The sequence below is a fragment of the Pieris napi genome, chromosome 2 (assembly GCF_905475465.1).
Source record: "Pieris napi chromosome 2, ilPieNapi1.2, whole genome shotgun sequence".
Lineage (NCBI taxonomy): Eukaryota > Metazoa > Arthropoda > Insecta > Lepidoptera > Pieridae > Pieris > Pieris napi.
The window spans coordinates 12718104-12731497 of NC_062235.1; the positions used below are offsets into that span (position 1 = coordinate 12718104).

A 13394-nucleotide genomic window follows, 5' to 3' on the forward strand; every position below is an offset into this window, starting at 1 on the left:
GAGCCATTTGTTTCCGGAGTTGTCCCCTGCTCCCAGCGGATACTTCAAACGGTTTCACAAATTCTTCGAGAGTTGTAGTGATTTTTTTGAAACGATCATATACTGTAGGATAATATTAGGAGATGTAAGATTACTAACACTATATAGTACTAGTTCATGCAAGTAAATTAGACATTTATAAAAAATGTCACATTAAATATTGTTTTCTGTTTTACGTAACGGTAACAATAACTTAATTAAATAAGTGGAATTGTCTGCAACACTTTTCTTATTTACGACTTAAAAAAATAATATAGAATAGGTATTTATCTCAAAATAACACCGCAAAATTTATATAAATACCCAGTTATCCGTGAGAACTGACATTAAAGGATTAATTATTATTTATTTATACGAAACACATCTCATTTTGCAATAAGAATGATTAAAATAATCACTTAAAATGATAAAATATAGTGTGTGAATAAATTTTTAACATAGTAATATTCACATAATTAAGTAACTTTTAAATTGTTTAATCCATTATTTTAATTCCTGATCAAAGTGACGATTATTAGTATGTCAAATTACTATATTTATTTTAAAAAGTAGATTAACAACTATAATTATATTTATTAAGAATGAATTCAGGTGATAAATCCAGTTTATTGCCAGTTCTTCTCTTCCGTTCTACGCCCTTGATTTCAGAACTGACAGGAAATGTAAAATTAGAAGCATTTAATGTATATTTCTTTTTTAACGTTCGTAAGTGTACATTGTGTTACCTATATGAATAAACGATTTTTGACTTTTGAAATTAAGGTTTTGATTATTAAAATCTGAATATGTATTTTCATACCGCAACCCATACTATCAGGTTAAGGCATTCAAGTATTATTTATTAGTCTTGTCAATGTTTTTTATATAGGCAAGGAAATGACATGAGGCAATCAAGATCATTAAACACGGTTATAATAGCACTAAAATGGGCATTGCATATTTTAATTGGACTAGATTGTGAAGGAAATGATTGTGTGTTTTATTTTCATTTAATGAATACTGCGCTGTATGGAACTGAAAAATGTAACTAAAAAATGTTTTGACTTGTTATCTTCATTATAATTTAGTATTTTGTCCGTTGAGCCGTGTTGGTCTAATAATGACTTCAGCGTGCGACTCTCATCCCTGAAGTCGTTGGTTCGATCCCGGCTGCATCAATGGACTTTCTTTCTATATGCTTTTTAATTGCTCGAACGGTGAAGGAAAACATCGTGAGAAAACCGGCTTGGCTTAGACCCAAAAAGGCGACGGCGTGTGTCAGGCACAGGAGGCTGATCACCTACTTGCTAATTAGATTGACAAATAAAGATGAAACAGAAGTCTGAGGCCCAGACGTAAAAAAGTTGCAGCGGCACTTAGTTATTGATTTTGTTATAATAATAGAGAGAGAGAGAGAGAGCGAGTCGTAGTAATTCGTTTGTGAGATTCAACAAACGAAAACAAGACAAGTAGGCGTTTAGATTTCGCCTGACCAATGTTCTGTAAACTCAAAATATCTTAATTCATTAATTAATCTGTTAGTTAATTAGTTAAATTAATTTGGTAAACAAGTACACTTATGAATCGTCAAAAAGAAGTTAAATTAATTATAAATTTACATTTCCTACCAGTTTGCAAGTCAAGGGCGTAGAGCGGGTAAGAAGACCTGGCAAGAAACTTTCCGCCACTCTTTTTAATTATTGAGTCATACAAATTGTATATTTTCTATTTCTCATTAATCAACTATGATATACCTTACCTTACCTTCTATCATATATGTACCTTTATTCCTTAAGACATTATTTGTAACATCATTCCATTCCGCGTGAAACACAGATAATATGATTGTTCATAGATTTGCTATTAGCAATTTAACCGCTAAATTGGCCAATTAATTAATTCAACTGTTCATTTATGCGTCTCTTGCACGCTCGCTTGCTTACGTAAAAAACTTACGACGAAAAGGCTGAAAAAATCTATTACCAAATAAGTATAAGTTTTTTCTACTACTCAAGGAAGGCACTTTTTTGTTGTCCAGAAATGCTTACCGTATTGATTACTTGTAAAAAGTTTGTGGATGCTGGGTCTGTTCCTCTATTTACTTAACCACTTCACGCTATAACATTTCACGCTCCCAACTTTAACTACTTTGACCTGCCTAGGACGTCCGGTATCTGATTTAGCAAACAACGTCTACCAGCCCACCCCTTTCCATCCACATCATATCGCCATGTATATCAGTAATGAATGTACAAGACATTCTTTTTTATGGTTTTATTTATTTATGACGAATTTATTTAAAAGTTTGGATTATTACTATGCGTCCCGGTTGTCAAAATCTAATAAGTTTTTGACACAAGACTGTCAGCTGGCAGCTTTGAATATTAAAATTATTTTTTCTAACTAATAGTCTATTGAAATATTACATGGGCTGAACATTTGTTAGATGAGGAAATTTTATTTATAGGACATATCTCTCACATAGACATAATTGTAGGCAAAGCGATTTGCTATAAAATATGTCCTCACAAATTTTTGTATGATGGATAGTTTAGGAAATACAGCTAAACACGTGCTTTTACCCCTTTTTCCAAGATGGCGGCCGGGGGACAAGGGCGCCAACCCCACAAACTTAGGTTTTCGCTTGTATTGTACATGTCCCATAATTAAAAATGGCGTCCTTTAACAAATGATCAGTTTGGCCCTCAAATTGTAACATTTCAATGGACTATCACCCAAGTAACATTATTTTGTAAGAGACATTACTTTTGCAAACAATTTTATTTCTCTATTTGTTTATACCATAAGGATTTTATTTTTTATTAATTAGGGTTTTTTTTTTGGTTTCTTGATAATTTTGGGCGTAATTGCTTACAAATATCGGGACCAACACACTTTAGTTTCGATCTAATATAACATAACATAGTTAAGTAATGACCAACTGCGGTACTACCACTGGCTATATTCGACCCAATTTCAACAGATTGAACCTGCCGGATATATCTTTCTCTATAAAATAGTAATCACTTATCGAAACCAAGGCGCAATTTTGTAATTCAAGTTAATAAACAACTCCGTACGTTTATGGGTCATGAAAGTGACTCAAATTGTATCAGGTTACGTTTTAATTTAATAACCGGAGTGACACGTCGTCGTAGACAACTCGTAAAGTTAATACAGGGGCACGCAGCCAAGACGGTATATACTCGAAGTAGACGGTATACGGTATTAATCAGGGTATATACTCGAAGATTTGCTCTGATCCAAGTAAGGAAAATTTTTGCGAAAAATAAAAACAAATAAATATAGATACATTAATTATACAACAAATTATATGTTATTACTGCACGAGATTAAATCGAATTAACGTGTTCTTCTTCAATGACAAAATAATTTAGATTTCAAGTGTTCAAAAATAAATATGTTATAAAACAATATGAATATATTTTCTGTATGAAAAATACTACGATATGCAATACTTGCTTCCACAGTGATAGTAGAATTTAGTTATGAAGAATACAATACTCATATTACTTTGCAATTTTAGTAATTTGCAAAAATAAATAGCTTTTACAAGTCTTCTATAGAAAATGTAAACTTGTACGCGCGTTATACAAAACCTCCTCCATTATTATATTATTGTCTGGTAAAATAATATATATAAAAAGGCCTTGAAATTATTAATGAGTTTATTAAATAAATAAGATCCCTATTATTTGTAAGGTAACAATTTTAAAACTTAAATAAAATCTAGTTTTTATATATGAGAACACACAGTATTTGTAATGTGATGGGATGTCTTTGATTCCTTGGAGGTTGGGACGGGATTTATGGGATGCTCTTTGTGTGGACATGTTAGCCCCGTCTCACCTCCATCGTACAAGCGAAAAAGGTAGCGCGGCCGCAGAGTAGGCGAAAATAATAAACGGCTAAAACATAAGAGACATTCCTCCAACTTTGATCTTGTTCCCTTTGGAGTAGACTCTTGGGCTGTAGAGTTGAAATGCACAGGTACTAATTAAAGATATAAGTTGGCACGTAGATAGTACCGGTGACCCCAGAGTTGGTGCTTTCCTCGCTCAACGAAGAAGTATCGTAATACAGCGAGGAAATGCTGCCAGCATCAAAGGTCATAGGGACCAAACATTTTAAATATTTTTCTTTTTATTTATTATATTTCAAAGATTATTATTACTATGTAGATTCAGAATATGTATTGTAAATACTGTAATATTGTGTGTTCTAACCTAAAAATCTCTCTAATTAAATATATTTTGACATTATACATGCTAATTTGATATGGATGATTGTGCTGATGTTCGAAATTTAAATATCCATATTGTGAACCGCTTTTATGGCATATAAATAATTTCATTAGAATTATTTGATAGATTATAGTTGTAGTTTTATAACAGTTGCATGGTTCAGTCGCGTGTTTACGCGATTTTCTCAACTAATCGTACTCTAATGTAATCTATACGTTTCCCAGCCTTGGCCCCAAATGCAAACTCGCATGATGAACAATAATATCGTTTAAGACAAGTGCCATTCTTGTTTATTTGTTCTTAGAATTATTTTTATACTTTCACAGAAACTTCAATAGCAACACTTCAGAATACATGCGGTCTGTTTTTGTCTCGAAACTTAGGGTGCCATTATTTCTGGAGAAATAATGGCACCAAGATAATGGAGAAAATCGGAATCTAGATAGACTTGTCAAATAACATAATTTGTAAAAAGTATTTATATAAATTAATAATCTTTGAACCTTGCCACACATTTCGGGCATCGGGCTTTTAACATTATGTCAATATTAAAGTAATATGTTGTTTACTAATATGGTTAATATTAATAGTTTATTACAACTTTATAAATAATAATTGTAAAAAATAACGGCGTTCAGACCCGCTAAAACTATATTTTAAGTGCGCACTAAGACTAACATATTAATATAACAATGCAGCTAAAAATTATTGCAATTATGAAATAATTATATAATCTATAAAAAAAAACTATATCGTGTCAAGCATATTTTTTCTAGAAACAAACAGTTATTTTTAGACCGATCGCATCAATAAATGGAGCAAATTAATTCTATGAGGTGTTGTATTTATGGCTTTTAAAGTGCACTTTACTTATGCAATATAATTGAGGCCCGTTGAACTATGATCGAACGTAAAATCGTTTAACAAAATCTATGCCGGCATGAAACGCCGTGATCTCCAAACAAAAGAGTAGTTGATTTAGTTACTACTATACTGGGAAAATAATTCAATTAGCGTCTATCTGTGATAATTTCCTTTTTTGTAGGTGTTCAGAGTTCTATTCTTGACACAAGACGTCTTTTTGATCATTTTTATCTGAGATATGCCAGTTTGCTATCGAGGAAGTGTTAAATGCGCAAGTAGAAAAAACTTAATGCAACTAAGACTGGAACGAACGAACTGTGGAGACACAAACTTGAACGACCAACAATGCTAAAGTATTTCTTACCTTAGAAAAAAATACTGAGATTGAAACAGCATTTTTTAAATATTGTATATAGCTAACAATCTCTTTAGCAACGGCTTATTAGTTATAATAAAACTCTTCTATTAATTATTTCTGTATAAACGCCAGTAATCGTACAAATTCAATTTACGTCTTTCACTACAAGTTGATAGTGATAATGTTTTGTCCAAGTTATTATAAAAATATCAGTTTCATTGACCTAAATTTCTCTCTTTGTCGAGAGTAATGATAAAGTACTGTCATGGTTTATCACGTTTAATAATAGATAAACTAAACGATTTATATATAGTATTCTATTATACAAAAAATAATACAGAGGCGAGGAGATTTTTTTATATGAGAACAATCAAGTACGTATATATTACCTTCTTGAATGTATATATGTAAATATATTATATACATACTGAACTAAACATAAACCACCACAAAGATATAAAAATCTGAGCTATCCAAAGAATCAAAACTTCATTCCCCATTCATCTACATTCTAAATCTATATAATATGAAATTATTGTTTCAATTAAAGTATTATCTCTCTCTACACATAGTTTACCTGCGAGAACATTAAATGTGGGTATGTCAATAAAAAACGGTTGTAGATAAAATGGTTTATTATTATTATTTGAACTGACAACGAAGTGTTATAAATAGTTAATTTGCAAATAATTGCGGACATAAACAAAGACGTAATTTTCGTCTAAACAATGAAAATAAAATATTCAATTTTAATCCTAAAAAAATATTTTCTATTCCAGTAATCCCAAGCCAAACACACAAGGAGAAGCCCAGGATCCCTGACGATGAAGAGTCGGGTCCGGACGTAGTGTCAGCTGTCATTGGCGAATATGGACGATGGCAGCTATTAATGACATTCCTTCTGTCATTATTCTCATTCCCATGCACATTCCACATATTTTTGCCAACTTTTACGGTAAGAGTAGTTGTTTAGCTACTATATTGATTACTTTAATTCTCAGCGACAGTTTTCGATACGTACAGGGTGCACACAAGCCTTAAAATTATTAAAAGATGTAAATGTATCTGTGCTAAGTCTGGGTTAGGGGATTTCAAAAAACTTAGCGCTATTAAGTTTTCTGAAAGTTTACCACGTAGCTTCAATGGCGATCGCAACGGTTCACTCAATGGTTAGTTAATAGATTGCTGCCATTGGCACTCTCTAGTAAATAAAATGACGTCATCTTACAATAAAATCCAATTTCGATGTTATTTCAATAGTGTTATTGGGGCGGAACCGGAATTGCTATGGAAGTTACGTGGTAACTGGTATAATACCATATGACAATTTTATATGTAAATAATTTACAACCTATAAAAGCCTGCAAAACGGCGAATCAATTTTAAAATTTTAAAGGTAAGGTACTGTATATTTGATATTTGAGCATGTACTCGTAAAATTGTTATCAACTACGCAAGAAACTTAGTGTTGTATTGCGACATACAACGACCAGTATGTAAGCCTCGACTCGTTTAAGCTATCGCGGAATATGATTAAAATGAGTATTTAGAATTTTATAAGATTTATTACCCTCACGTACACACCCTGACATACACACCATCACACAACACATCCGAAAATTCTTAGTTAATTAAAATTAATAGGTAACTATTTTTATTTTTTTTTTCTGCCTAAGTTTGGTAAATATAAATGTTTGATTTTTTTTGTCTAATCCATCTTTGGCTATATTTTTTGTGATATATAATTTAAATTACCTGTAGTAGTACGCAATAAATAAATCATTATTAGGTCAATAGCTAAACTTAAAAAAATATGCATACAGTGTAAAAACTATCATAAATTTATTTCTTCCATTCAATTAACGTTTTTCTTGCAACACGCACTTGACACGGGTGATTTATAAAAAACTCTTTTAGAACTGGCTCCTACTAGATCTCGCTACATATTTAAAGGGCATATTTCCTGTTCTGGTTGTCTCTGACAGAATACTGTTCATATTTTTAGTTTAAATCTTGTTGTCCTTTGTTTTAGAGTGGAATTTAAAAAAAATTGAGTGTGAACAGCTATTGTAATGTTTAAAAAATATAGCGCCTTATATTTTTTAAAAGCAAAGAATTTAACTACGTTACCCTATAAGGTTTTACTACACAATGTGCTAAATTTACCATCAACTATATCTCGTATTATTATTTAATTTAAAACAAATTAAACTCATAAATCAAGTTTTCTAGACTGATTCAGCTACGGTACTACGGCTGATCTCTGTTGAGACTTGCCATTAACATATAAAAGGGCCGTGTTTATCATATATTTCTCATAGCTTGATGGGTCCGATGTCCGACCCGATCAAAACATGTTAGTTGGAACAGTTTTACGTGCTCACCCACCATCCGACCATTAAATATTTCTCTTTTTATATTTTACTGTTTCATCTGGGATGAAACTTGTGACTGAAGGGCAGTTGAACTTACCATTGTGAATATTGTAATAGTATATATAATCAAACAGTCATACTACGCTTCAGTCAGTCAAAGTCGGTTTTCGTAAAAGTAAAATAATCTTGAATTTTTCAGGCAAAAGCAACCCAATTCTGGTGTCAGCCGCCAGATAACCTGTCAAATGTACCACTAGAAAGATGGATCAACTACAGCCAACCTGAAGATGCGTGCAGCGTACGCGTCATTCCGGCCAATGTGACAGCTGACAGTATAATAAATTACACAGCAACTGCTCTCGATTCATTTCAAAAGTGTCAGAATTGGGGTTATGACAGGAGTGAAGTTGGCGACACGATTATCTCTGAATGGAATCTAGTATGTGAGAAGGCTAATTTGACAAATCTCGCAGAGGTTGTATTTTTGATCGGCATCGGTGTGGGTGGGGTTGTGGGGGGATGGATTTCTGACAGGTTAGCAAAAAAAGTATTATTAATTATTTCCTATATTATTCCTTAGCGAAATAACATAAAACTAAAACATTTCCTAACCAACATCTCTGTCTGTTCGAGTTCTGGCAAAACCATATTTTGGTTTTAGAGCCCTGTACTTATTATCTATCAAGTTTAAATTTTATTATAAATGTGCATTATTATTTTCAGGTTCGGCCGAAAGCGCATTCTCATGGCTATGTCAGTAGCTCAAAGTGCGTTGGCCATACTATCTCTTCTAGTTAGCTCCTATATACAATACGTAGTAGTTCGACTAATCATGGGACTTGTATCCGTATCTGTGGTATACGCAGCATTTGTGTTGTCTGTGGAACTTGTTGGCGGGAAATGGGTGACAATTGCGGGAGTTTGTAATTTCTTCCCGCTGCCATTGGCGTATGTAATAGTGTCTCTGCTATCTATGATTATGCCTAATTGGAGGGATCTACAGTTGGCGTTGTCTATACCCGGATGCTTACTAATATTTTTGTGGTAAGTTACATTTATTCTACGGTATAGTTAAAAAATATTTGCTAAAGTATTAGTATTGGTCAAGTCTCGAATATCAAAATAATCGTTTTGGTATACTTAAAACGTTAATATAAATAATTTAGAATAAGCGGGTAGACGTGGAACTTTTATCATGAAATACCTACATTTAAATCATTATAATGATTAAAACCATCTACAAATAAGCGACTGTAAAGATCTGATATATATATTTAACAGTTTATCGATAAAACACTTTGACCAAAACGTAAACATCATTTGCAGGTTTGTTCTACCAGAATCCCCAAGATGGCTGCTAAGTATGGGACGGACACAGGAAGCCAAAGCTATCCTAGAAAAAGCTGCAACATTCAACAAACGTGAACTGCCTGCTGATATTGACAAATTGCTATTAGTATACAAAACAGACACTAAATCGGAAGACCCGAGCGTCTGCATGTTACTTCGAGGCTACCTCCTGAAAAGAACAGTATGCCTGTTCATTGCCTGGTTCGCAATGACCATAGCATACTACGGGTTGCTGTTAAACATAGGCAACTTCAACTTGGGCAATCTACATTTGACGTCGATTATATTAGCAGTTGTCGAAATACCAGCCATTGGATTGAGTATTCCGATACTTTTAAAGGCAGGGAGACGTTTGCCCATATTTATAAGCATGGTTGTATGCGGGCTAGCCTGTGTATGCAGTGAGGGCTTGACAATAGTCTATGCGAATGAATGGGCCATGATTGCATGTCTGATGGTAGGGAAGTTTGCGATCGGTGCGACGAATATGATGCTGCCGATATTTACGGCCGAGCTTTACCCCACAATGGTGAGGAACTTGGGAGTGGGTGTTAGTCAGATTTCCTCAGGACTTGGTCTTATATGCATACCCTATTTATGGAAACTGGTGAGTAGTACTGAATTTAATTGTAGTGTATCTACGGCCTAATACATTAAAAAAAAATTCGTGATTCGATCTTTGTAGGCTACAATACATTTACCATTTCATCAATGGTGGACTATACAATTGAACCGCTAAATGATATTTATTTTATTTTATAAAGAAAATGATGAAATTGTTGTCATTAGTATTCATAAACAATTGTATTTTCAGACGGCTTTGAACGACCACCTCCCGATGATTACAATAGCTTTGATGAGTGTAGCAGGGGGCGCCACTGTACTCTTACTTCCAGACACAACTACTACACAATCTAAAAAGTGAGTGTGAAGTTACTGAATTAGCTAACAGGTCTTCTTGTTAATTATATTTTTTATAAATATTATAAATTACCTTGAAAAAGGTTTTGGCCTGGATACAAATATTATTACGTTTATTTAAAACAATAATTATGTATTTTATACTCTTTGTGTTTACCAAACTAGTTTAATATCACATCACATTCACATACCATTTAAATTAATAAACGATTAATATTACAGAGGAGCTGAAAATATAACTCCAACAAGTAACGGCACGTATACAACAACAGACGATAGAGGGCGCTGATTTATATAAAATAATTCGTAATAAAATAGATAAAACTATAATGTAAAATAAAATTTCGAATTTATTATGGACAAGAAAACTTTAGTTGAAATGTAAGGGTTAAGAAATTTATTTTTATACAAAAATAATGGTGATATTATTATGTTAATTATGTTAAAATATATTCTAAGGTAGCTATTATTTCCATAAGTATCGTAGAGATAAGGCTTGTATATAGTGTATGTAAATATATTTAATAATATTTTACCTATATTAGGTAATATTTTTAAAATCTATTCGTAAATATCCGCTTATATAATATTTTCCCCGCACTTTATATCAGAAAAAAGACAAAGTACAAATTATAATTTGTATAAAATCATAACCAACAATTTTTAACCATATTTTTCGTACTTAATTTGTTGTAATACACAGAAGTTTTTTTTCATAGTTACTGTATTTTCATAACATACAATCTGTGAATCAATACCAATTTAGTATTTTAAATTTAGGTTTATTTTAAGCAACAAATAAATAATATGTAACTAGCTCTGTACATTGTAAACAAAATAGTGTTATATTTTATATAATTAAAATGTCGAATTAAAAATATTTTATATCATTCTTTTTTGTTTTTTTTATTGACTTAGACATTAAAATAATATTTCTTAGCGTTTTCTTTAAGTCAGCGTAGATTCAATTCTAAATCATGGGCTATTTGTTTATTGCGAGATCCTTATATATTCTTCAATAAGATTCTTTTGTTTTTAGAAGTAAGGCCCCACACCTACTATATATAATAAATAGATTTTCTACGAGCCAAAAGGCTGTACATTTTGCTTACAGGCTTTCTTAATTTTATAAGCGTGACAATTTCCTAAATCAGCGGGAGTTACTCCCCGAAAGTAGACGCCCCGCCAGATGCAGGCACACTCTTCAACAGTTACATAGCAATGAACATTTCATTTCGCTTATATTTAATGGTTAATATAGAGTAAAACTAAAATCTTCTACTATTTAAAGCACCCAACGACCCAGGAACTATACAGATATTTATGGTTCTAATTATTTCAAACCTACCAGACTGACAACGTTGATTAAGGGCTTGAAGGACTCTTGAAATACATATAAATGTTGAGGTGTAATAAAAGTAAGGCATTAGGTGACTATGTAATTACTAGAGACACGTGCAGGTTTAATTATACGGGACATTGACTTGGGCGCCACAACATAACGGTTAGTAAACGTCACTGTACATGATATGCATAAGTCAATGTTAATTATGGAAAACGTTTAGAAGCTTTTTTGGTAGTTACATTCCTGTATGAAAGAACGTTAGTACTAATATTAAATATAATAAAAAGTATACAGTGCATAAAATATAGCTGTTAACGGGTAATTTAATTCTTTGGTTATTTGAAATTGGGGCTATATTCACTGTTAACATAACTTGCGCCTGTAATAATTTGATGAGCAAAGTTTACGTATTATTTGTAGATTTATTTATTTTATATTAATTGAGAATAATATCAGATAGGTTGTATTTATAAAAAGAAGTCGGTTGGAAGGTATTGTAAATGCTGTAGATAAACTTATATTTCGTAAATTTTGTGTTTCAAATTTGAATGGCATCTTCTTGCTACAAAAAAGCTGATTACCGAGGTTTAGCCACCGTTATTTATCTTCTCTATTGATTATAGTATCGTCTATTTCTATAATAGTTATTGCAATAAAATTAGATTACATATTATAATTCTTTACGGTCATTACAATGCTTTCAGATAAGCAAGGAGTGGATCATGTTCGAGGTATATAAAGTAGCACAAATTAAAACCATTTTCGACGTGTTCTATGAGCATTTCATGTAGGCAGTTTCAGAAGATTTTCCAAATCAATTGTTTATAGATGTATCATGGTCATTGACCTCCTAAATCTGACATAGATACATAAATACATTTCGCTATGAAAATGACCTCGCAACAGGTCCCATTGTTACTAATAGAGTATGCGCCCGTAACGAATCACCGTTCAATATGGCGATACGGAACAGGTAACGGCACCTCCTGCTAACTTATTATTCCTGGTACAGGAATATATCATTTAAATGTAATGTTTTATGTAGAATATGAAACTATAACTGTATGGCAGCCATTCACACCATTGCCGCACCTCTGTCATGCGTATTCAATACATTGCTATCCTTATGGAATCCTGGGAAAGCAAGCAAGCATTTTAATGATAATTCTTTAAAATGTTACCTACGAATAGTAATAGTAATAATCTTGTCGGTATTTATTTACACTTCTTTGCACACAAGAAAACAATAACTAAAAAGCATAGTAATAAATCTAAAGGGTACTTGAATGCTTATAAGCAATTTCTTCCTTTTCAACTCTTGCTAAAAGATAGCTTAGATACAGGGACGTGAAAATTAAAAAAAAAATAAAGTGAAGTAAAAAAGTCATGAAAATAAAATAATAAATGAAAAACGTGTGTGTACTTATTTATTAGAAGAATATATATTTAGAAGTTAAAAGTACTTCTTTAGCGTAACAACATAATAATCTTTTCAAACATTTTATTCTACGTTTGTAAAAAAAACGACACTAATAGAAAAAAGGTATTTAATACATTGAGTTCTATTATAACGTATTACGTAATTAAATAAAGTTTATTTAAATATTACAAAAAAAATATTTCTACATAATTAAAGAAATGGAGATATTTTCTTTTAGCATGCAACTTATACAATATACATAATATTGATATTTACTATTTATTTCACGTCCATTGGTTGGACTTCAGTAGACATGTGAGTTACAAGACGCTTGTGATAGCTAGAAAAAAAACTAAAATATTGGCAATAGCTAACTTCAGGGTGTTGGGTTTTTGTGACGGTGTGCGGGTGCTTCGTAAAAATTTACTCTCATCATTTTTCCCTAACGCGCCAAAAGAAGTATAACTTCAAAAATCTT

The 13394-nt window shown here is 32.0% G+C and overlaps 1 protein-coding gene across 2 annotated transcripts in view; it reads left to right on the plus strand.

The window, feature by feature from the left end:
* LOC125060240 (organic cation transporter protein-like) overlaps positions 1-10992 on the plus strand; it is a 47943-nt gene extending 36951 nt beyond the window's left edge. For both annotated transcript variants that reach the window (XM_047665046.1, XM_047665039.1), the window contains exons 2-7: positions 6285-6460; positions 8080-8414; positions 8604-8924; positions 9207-9837; positions 10045-10151; positions 10374-10992. In XM_047665046.1, coding sequence (XP_047521002.1) covers positions 6285-6460; positions 8080-8414; positions 8604-8924; positions 9207-9837; positions 10045-10151; positions 10374-10440 — 1637 coding nt within the window. In that variant the 3' untranslated portion in view covers positions 10441-10992. The remainder of the gene's footprint in view (positions 1-6284; positions 6461-8079; positions 8415-8603; positions 8925-9206; positions 9838-10044; positions 10152-10373) is intronic.
* Positions 10993-13394: the final 2402 nt, after the last annotated feature.